General features: G+C 40.1%; 1 protein-coding gene across 1 annotated transcript in view; it reads left to right on the forward strand.

Moving 5' to 3' along the window:
* MBTPS2 (membrane bound transcription factor peptidase, site 2) overlaps nucleotides 1-9,193 on the forward strand; it is a 55,158-nt gene that overhangs the window by 10,318 nt on the left and 35,647 nt on the right. The window contains exons 2-3 of the mRNA XM_006752995.2: nucleotides 498-646; nucleotides 2,952-3,189. Of these exons, the coding sequence (XP_006753058.2) occupies nucleotides 498-646; nucleotides 2,952-3,189 (387 nt within the window). The remainder of the gene's footprint in view (nucleotides 1-497; nucleotides 647-2,951; nucleotides 3,190-9,193) is intronic.

The raw sequence follows: 9,193 nt of genomic DNA on the forward strand, positions 1-9,193 counted from the left end.
TACAACTTTCATGTTGGATACAAGGAAATTTGAAATTACACAAACTTAATTTTGGCTGGCATTTGTGGCTCATATTTCTATTTGGACAATGCTGTTCTAAGCAGAGGTCAGCAAACTTTTTCTGTAAAGGGTCAGATGCTATTTTAGGCTTTGGGGCCACACAGGGTGTTACATATTCTTATTTTTGTTGTTGTTGTTGTTGTTGTCTTTGTACAATCTCTTAAAGATAAAAACCATCCTTAGTTCATAGGCAGTGCACAAACAGGCTGCAGGCCAGATTTGGCCCATGGGCTCTAGTTTGCCAGGCCCTAACTTCAGCAAACCAGCTAATGTGAGGCTTTTACTTTAACTGAGGAATGAACATAAAGCTTTAAAATTACTAGCATTTGGGCAGTCAGTATCTAGCTTTCCTATATAGAAAATAGTAATTTTTTATTTTCTTAAACATTATAAATTGTTCTTCAAAATTGAATGATGTGGAACTTTTTCTCTTTTAGTCATCTGTGTATTTTAAGCATTCTTATGAAGACTGGCTGGAAAACAATGGCTTGAGCATCTCCCCTTTTCACATAAGATGGCAAACTGCTGTTTTCAATCGTGCCTTTTATAGTTGGGGACGGCGGAAAGCAAGGATGCTTTACCAATGGTATGCTTCATTTTCTTTTTTTAGTTTAAATTAGTCATTGTGATCATGAGAAATGCTTGTTAATGGAACTGTTTCCATCGTGTTCCAAACTCCTGAGTTTTAAAATGTTGACAGTATAGAAATTTTCTGGTTTTATATAAACTTATGGGATTGCATCATTGTGCTTTTGCATACATTATAAATCAAGATTCTATATTTTTCTTTTTTTTAATCCTCACCCACAGATATGGTTTTATTGATTTTAGAGGGAGAGGAAGGGAAAGATTTAGAGTGAAAGAAAGAAAAACATCGATGTGAGAGAAAAATATCTATCGATTGTCTCCTGTATATGCCCCGACCGGGGATTAAACCTGCAACCTATGTATGTGCCCCAACTGGGAATCGAACCCACAACCTTTTGGTGCATGGGACACCGCTCCATGGAAGTGGGCTACCCAGCCAGGGAAAGGTTCTATATCTTCATCTGGATGGTAGATACATGGATGCACATATGTAAAAATTCAGTGAGCTGTACAATTTAGACTTGTTCACTTTATTCTGTACATTGTACACTAATATAAAAGCCAAAAACATATGGAGCCTTTTTCATTAGGAAAATAATCCTGAAGAATACTCTCCCCCATCATCACACATAGGAACGTGGGTCCTATTCCTGTCTTTTGTTTTCCCTTATACTTTTTGTGTGATATTTCTCCAGGAGAAGGATTTTAACCCCTTCCCCGGCAGAAACGTGTATACTCGTTTTCACAAAATGTTCTTTTTCAGTCGTCGACGAGTATACTAAGAAAATATGGTAAAAAACTATGGTTTATAGGAAGACGAGTTACAAACTGTTTTCATAACCAGCATCAAAAATACTATATAGAACCAAAATAAAAAAATTAGTCTGAAAAAGAAACGTTTTTAACAAAAAAATTGTTGGGGAAGGGGTTAAAACTATTTAACAACCAGTAAGGCATATGGACAAACCACGTGCAAAAATGGCTAGCCAGATTGCAGTGTTGGGGGTCCTGGAGCCCCCCTTACAATGCCAAGCATACTCCTTTAGTTTAAAAAAACATTTAAAAATCATGGAATTTATAGCATTTATGGTTAAAAGGTTTACGATAATCTCTGGGATACCCTAGAGACAGACAGGTTTTGTAATTGAGAGAATTTCTAATATGGGAGTTAGGGACCTTTGTCTAAATTGCTTTTTGTTAAAAATTTAGCTCCAAATGGAGTAGTGCTAAATGTAAATAGATCATCAAAAAGCAGTAAATGCACCAGCACATCAAAGCAAAGAAAATAAAAAGCAGGAAATAAAAAAGAGCAGAAATCAGTGAAATAAAAAGTGTATAGAAGATAAAATCAGTAAAACCAAAAGTTGGCTTTTTGAAAAGATTAATAAAATTGATAAACCCCCTACCATGACTGATCAAGAAAAAAAGATCACACATGTAACTAAATCAGAATTGAAAATTGGAACATTAGTACAGATCCTATAGACATTTTTAAAAAATGAAACTATTTTGAACAATTCTATGCCTATAAATTTAACCATTTAGATGAAATGGACAAGTTCCTTGAAAAACACAACTTACCAAAAAGTTAGAAAATGTAATAGATATAAGGGTAACTTCTAATTATTAAAACAATTGAAAAAAAACTATCATTAAATTTTACCATGTTAGTATTTAAGCTCATCACAAAATATAGCTAAAATAAGGTGCAAATAACAGAATCAGTAAATAAAAAAGAATGGATGTCTATATAATGCCAAAAGAACTTTCATAACTATATGAGAACAAGAGCAAAACAATGCTATGTAAATGAGCAAAAGAAAGGAAACAAAACTTGTTATTGGGCCCTAGCCGGTTTGGCTCAGTGGATAAAGCATCAACCTGCGAACTGAAGGACAATTCTGGTCAAGGGCACATGCCCAGGTTGCACGCTCTATCCCCAGTGGGGAGCGTGCCAGGAGGCAGCTACTCAATGACTCTCTCTCATCATGGATGTTCCTATCTCTCTCTCTCCCTCTTCCTTCCTCTCTGAAATTAATTTAAAAAAATATATATATATCTTTTTATTGGAAAGAATATTCAGCCGCTTCAGTTATGAGAGAAATGTAAGTTATTAGAACAGCTTAAATAGACTAGAGCCTGTGCTTCAATTACAGATTTGGAGTTCAGATAAGAAAAAAAGAAATAGGGGTATTAAAATTTTTTTACACATTTTGAAGCTATGAAATGTGCCTGGTCAATAAATTTTTTAGCCCATGAATTATGAGGAATTGTACACTTATGCAATTTTTTCCTCTTAACAGGTTCAATTTTGGAATGGTGTTTGGCGTAATTGCCATGTTTAGCTCTTTTTTTCTCCTGGGGAAAACGTTGATGCAGACTTTAGCACAAATGATGGCTGACTCCTCCACTTCTTATTCTTCCTCCTCTTCTTCCTCTTCCTCCTCCTCCTCCTCCTCTTCTTCCTCTTCGTCCTCTTCTTCCTCTTCGTCCTCTTCCTCCTCCTCCTCACTTCACAATGAACAAGTGCTACAAGTTGTGGTAAGTGCCTTCTTTTTGCTTTAAGTAACTTTTGAAAAATAGATATAAGATATTTCTTTTGGATAGCATAACTCCTATCTGTAATATAAATATGAAAATAAAAGTCGCATGATTTCTCAAATTATCTCCCTAAACAAAAATATTAGTAAGATTATAGCAAAGAATTGCTGCAATATGTAGAAGCAGCAGTGATAGTGTTAACAGAACAAATGGGCCATCATTAAGACTGTCAACATTACACGTTGATTTAATATGTGTTGTCTTGAGATGTTAAGTGATTGTTACTATAAAAGAATAAGCATGGTGATTTAAGATCTCTATAATAATTCTCATTTTAAAGCACTTGTGTAAACCTATATACCTTATTAATTCCTGTCTCTAGAGTTTGGAAAGGTGATTTTCCATTGGCTAACTTTTATTTCAAAATTTTTAATTATAGTTTTCATTTCCATGAATTGTGAATGTTATGTTTTTAATCATATTCTTATTAATGGAACTAGAGGCCCGGTGCACGAAATTTGTGCACAGGGGATGGGGTCTCCTCAGCCCAGCCTGCACTCTCTCTAATCCAGGACCCCTTGGGGAATGGCAGTCGGACATCCCTCTCACAATCCTGGACCACTGCCTCCTAATTGCTTACCTGCCTGCCTGCCTTGTCGCCCCTAACTGCCCCCCCTGCCGACCTGGTCACCCCATCCAGCCTGCTACTCAGTCGTTTGGTCATCTGTTCGGTTGCGACAGTCACTTAGGATTTGATAGATAGATAGATAGATAGATAGATAGATAGATAGATAGATAGATAGATAGACAGATAGACAGACAGACTGATTGACTCTATAAGAGTTGTTAAGATTTTTTTAAAACTCATCTCTTTGTGGCTTCTATAGGCTAAGTCACTATGGGAAAATTTAGAAGTCATTTATAGTGAATGATAAAGAATCTCTCCTATGCCCTAGCCAGTTTGGCTCAGTGGACAGTGCATTGACCTGTGGACTAGAGGATCTCGGGTTCAATTCCTGTCAAGGGCACATGCCCGGGTTGCAGGCTTGATCCCCAGTGGGGGGCGTGCAGGAGGCAGTCGATCAGTGATTCTCTCTCATCATTGATGTTTCTGTCTCTCTCTCCCTCTTCCTCTTCCTCTCTGAAATCAATAAAAATATATTTTAAAAAAAAGAATCTCTCCTATGGTAATAGCTCTTTCTTAGAGGTTAAAAGAGTTAATTTCCCAGATGAGGCCTTGAATGAGATGACTTGTTTCTTCAGCAAACATTTAATGCATGTATTCTGCCTGTTGAGCCTATGTTGAGTCCTGCTTATACAGGGAACAAAATCCAATCCTAGCAATCATGGAGGTTTTAGTTTAGAGGGAGAGCTGCTATGGTTGTGCTACAGTTGGACAGAGCATAAGGTGCTATGGGGACAGAAAGTGTGCTGAGATGGGCCTGCCACTGGGGAGAGAATAGAGAAGAGTTAAGAGAATCCACATAGCCTGGGAAAGGAAAATGGCAATTGAGCATCCCAGTAACAGAGGAAACTGTATAACATGGAAAGGTGAAGGAAATAATAGTAATAATAAAACCTAGTTAATATACAGTGCTTCCTGTGTGAGGTTTTTGTGCCCATTTTATTTTATTCTTGTAACAATCTGGAGATAAGTTTCACAGATGAGAAAACCAAGGCACAGAGTTGTTAAGTAACTTGCCTATGGTCACAGCTAGGAAATGGCGAGGGGGTCCATCACTCATCCACCACTGACCTCAGAGCCATCAGGCTCTACTCCCTTAAGAAAGACCAATAACTCTTCAAGTAATTATAAAGTAACTTTGACCTATGTCTAGGAGGTATATGGAGGAAGGTGTATGGTACAGGAGATAAGATGGGAGATACAGGTAGGATCTGGGTTAGGAAGGGCCATTCTAAGAAGTTTTGATTTTACCTATAGATAACAGGTCTATGCAAAATGAACCAAAGTAGGTAAGATGGGGAAACCATTTAAGAGGACAGTTGGAATAATTCATGTTAGAAGTGATAAAGATCTAAACTAAATTAGTGGTAAGTAGAATGAAGGGAGTAGATTCAAGGTATCTTCTGGAGTGGAGTTCTCAGGCCTTGGCCATTAATTGAATGTGAGGCTGAAGAAGGAAGAGTTTAGGATAACTCTCGGGCTGTTCAATTAGTTACTGTTTGCCAAGAAGAGAATAGTAGAGAAAGAAGCAGATTTGGAGAAAATATGACCATTGTCCTTTCTGCCTGCTCGGAGTAGAATGGCAAAATGTTGTGAAAAGAATAAATAATTTCTTCTTTTTGCTTCTCATTTTATTCATAGAGCTCAGACATGCTTTGGAACAAGCAAGAAGTCAACTGCCCTCTATAGTCCACCGTGCATATTTATGTATACGTTTAAGAATGTTACCATCTCCTGCCTTTGATATGAGCTCTGGTAGCTTAGAGAACATACTTTCTGTTTACCTTACAATTCCGTACAGTCTAGTTCAGTATTAATTCCCCCAAACCTGGCACTCTGTTGTTGAGAGATCAGTATTCTGGTACATCTAATACCCTGTTTGATCACGGCCAAGACAGATGGGCAGTTGCGTACTCTTGCTTAGCAAATAAGACCTACCATCTGTTGGTATAATCGCATGCTCAGATCCTTATCTTATTTCATCATTACATCTATAAAATAATAAAGAGAAAGAACTAATGTCCTATTGCAGCAATTTTCAACCTTTTTCATCTCATGGCACACATCAATGATTACTAAAATTCTGTGGCACACCAAAAAATATATATTTTTGTCAATTTGGCAAAAAATGTAAGTATAATTTTGATCGATTTACCAAAATAATAATAACAATTACCTACCCTTTTGCTCCAAAGTAACTTTTTTAAAAATCAGGTGCCTATACTTGTATATAAGTATTTCTGATGCCAAAAATTAACCAGTCAGACTCAACATTGTTATGTGACATGACCAATAAGATGTAACTTGATTATATGACCTATATAAATAAAGGGTGTCCCAAAATTCACACAAGAGGTAATTTTGATAGAAAACACAGGTTTATAATTAAAAATTGTAAATTTTTTATTGATTCATAAAGTATACAATATAGGGTTATATATGGAATAGCATATCGGGTAAATGGCCTCCACGGCTTTGCTGGCACATACGCACTCTTTTGTTGAATTTCCATGACCGAAATGCTGCTGCTCAGGCAATAATAGTTAATGGTGCTCGCTATCGCGACATGATAATCTAGTTTTTTGTGCCTTGGAGGCCATTTAGACACTTGGAATTACTAATGAATTTAGAAAGCTGTCCTTGCAGCATGGTTTGAATCTCCTCCTCAGTTACTAAAGGGGACTTAAAAGTGAAATTCTGCCCTAACCGGTTTGGCTCACTGGATAGAGCGTCGGCCTGCGGACTGAAAGGTCCCAGGTTCGATTCCGGTCAAGGGCATGTACCTTGGTTGCAGGCACATCCCCAGTAGGAGGTGTGCAGGAGGCAGCTGATCGATGTTTGTCGCCCATCGATGTTTCTAACTTTCTATCCCTCTCCCTTCCTCTCTGTAAAAAATCAATAAAATATATATTTTTTTAAAAAAATTAAGAAAAGTGAAATTCCTCTGTTGTACACAAAAATAAATTAAAATTGAATGAATTAAAATTAAAATATGAAATCATAAAAGATCTTGAAAAAACCAGGTTTCTGTTTATATGAACACAGAATAAGGAAGACAAGCATAAAACTAATGGCAGAAAACAGGATTATTGATAGATTTGATTACATAACTTTTATATATCAAAAAAACTAAATAAAAGGCAAAGAAACTTGTAAATATATTTGTGATGTATTACAGAGGACTGATAATAATCGAAGTTATCTTACAGATCAATAAGAAAAATATGAATACTCTAAGAGAAAAAAATAGGCAAGTCATGAATAGGCTACCCTCAAAAGACATATCAGGTGTCAGAAGTAGGGGGAAAGTGCAGCTTTAATAATGATCAAAGAAATACACATCAAACAATGGGATGCTTTTTTTTTTAATCCTCACCGAGGATATTTTTCAATGAATTTTTTAGGGAGAGTGGAAGAGAGGGAAAGACAGAAACATCGATGTGAGAGAAACACATTGATTGGTTGCCTACTGCACGAACCCCGACCAGGGCCCAGGCTGGGGAGGAGCCTGCAACCGAGGTATGTGCCCTTGACTGGAATCGAACCTGGGACCCTTTGGTCTGCAGGCCAACACTCTATTTACTGAGCCAAACCAGCTAGGGTGGGATGCTTTTTATTAATCTCAAATTGCCAATTTGAATAAAATGAGCTTGCCCAAGTTATGGAAGTGTCCGCTGTTAGCAGTTTGATATGTATGAAAGTCCTTTAGATTTTGTGTTATAATAGCATTTGTTACCCTCTCTGTGAGGCATAATTTTAAACATTGGACAAGGATTATCTCATATAATCCTTAAAATTACTCTCTTATATAAATGTGGTTGTTTCCATTTTAATGACGAGGGAATTGAAGTGTTGGGGAAATAATCAAATTTCCTCCAGGTCACTTAGCTATTTAGTGATGGAGGCAGACTGTCTAACCGAAATAATATTTCTCTGGAACCTGAACCAACCATGCTTGTCTAATATTTTATCCCAAAAAATATTTGGATATATGTATCCAAGTATGTTTATTATAGTATTTATAAGAGCAAAAACCGGACTAATCCTAGCCGGTTTTGCATCAGCCTGCAGACTGAATGGTCTTGGGTTTGATTCTGGTCAAGGGCACGTATCTTGATTGCGGGTTCTCTGGCCCTCACCCCCTTGTAGACACAAGATGGCCAGCAGGGGTGGGCAGTTGTGGGCGATCAGGCCAGCAGGGGAGGGCATTTGGGAGGGACCAAGCCTGAAAGGGAGGGCAGTTAGAAGGACCAGGCTGGCAGGGGAGGGCAGTTGTGGGCAATCAGGCCTGCAGGGAGGGCATTTTGGGAGGGATCAGGCCAGCAGTGGAGGGCATTTGTGGGTGACCAGACCAGCAGGGGAGGGCAGTTGGGGGCGATCAGGGCAGTTGGGGGGGACCAGGCCGGCAGGCAGGTGAGTGGTTAGAATTCAGCGGTCCCAGATTGCAAGAAGGATGTCCGACTGCCGGTTTAGGCCTGAGGTGTCCCTGATTGGAGAGGATGCAGGCTGAGCTGAGGGACACTAGTCTATAATAATAAAAGCATAATATGCAAATAGAATAGCAAAATGACTGTCCAGACAACCATGCTATGACACACACTGGTGCCAGGCCAGCCAAGGTGGGTATGATTCGATTGGTCAGGGAACCCCGCCATCACCCCACGATTACCCCACAGAGGGAGGCTCAGGCCACCGGCCGGCGGGACAATTGCCCCAAAGAGGGAGGCCCAGGCCCCCAGCCAGCAAGGCAATCAATCAGGGGCCAGCAGGGCAATCAATCGGGGGGACTCTGCAATCGCCCCAAAGAGGGAGGCCCAGGTACCCTCTGCGGGGCAATTGATCAGGGGGCTCCACAATCAGTTGCCCCAAAGAGGGAAGCCCAGGTCACTGACCAGCGGGCTGCAGTGGGTGGGTGGGGCCTCTCTCTTCGGGGCAATCAATCATGGAGCCCCGGCCAGGTGAGCGGAGCCTCCCTCTGTGGGGCTATCAATTACGGAGCCCTGCAATTAATCACCCCAAAGAGGGAGGCCCAGGCTACCCAGCCAGCGGCACTGCAGCTAGGTGGGTGGGGCCTCCCTCTGCAGGGCAATCTATCACGGGGCTCCCAGACTGCAAGAGGTTGCAGGCTGGGCTGAGATGATTCGATTGGTCAGGGAACCCCGCCATCACCCCACGATTACCCCACAGAGGGAGGCTCAGGCCACCGGCCGGCGGGACAATTGCCCCAAAGAGGGAGGCCCAGGCCACCAGCCAGCAGGGCAATCAATCGGGGGGACTCTGCAATCGCCCCACAGAGGGAGGCCCAGGTACCCTCTGCGG

The sequence above is a fragment of the Myotis davidii genome, unplaced genomic scaffold, assembly GCF_000327345.1.
Source record: "Myotis davidii unplaced genomic scaffold, ASM32734v1 scaffold930, whole genome shotgun sequence".
Taxonomy (NCBI): domain Eukaryota; kingdom Metazoa; phylum Chordata; class Mammalia; order Chiroptera; family Vespertilionidae; genus Myotis; species Myotis davidii.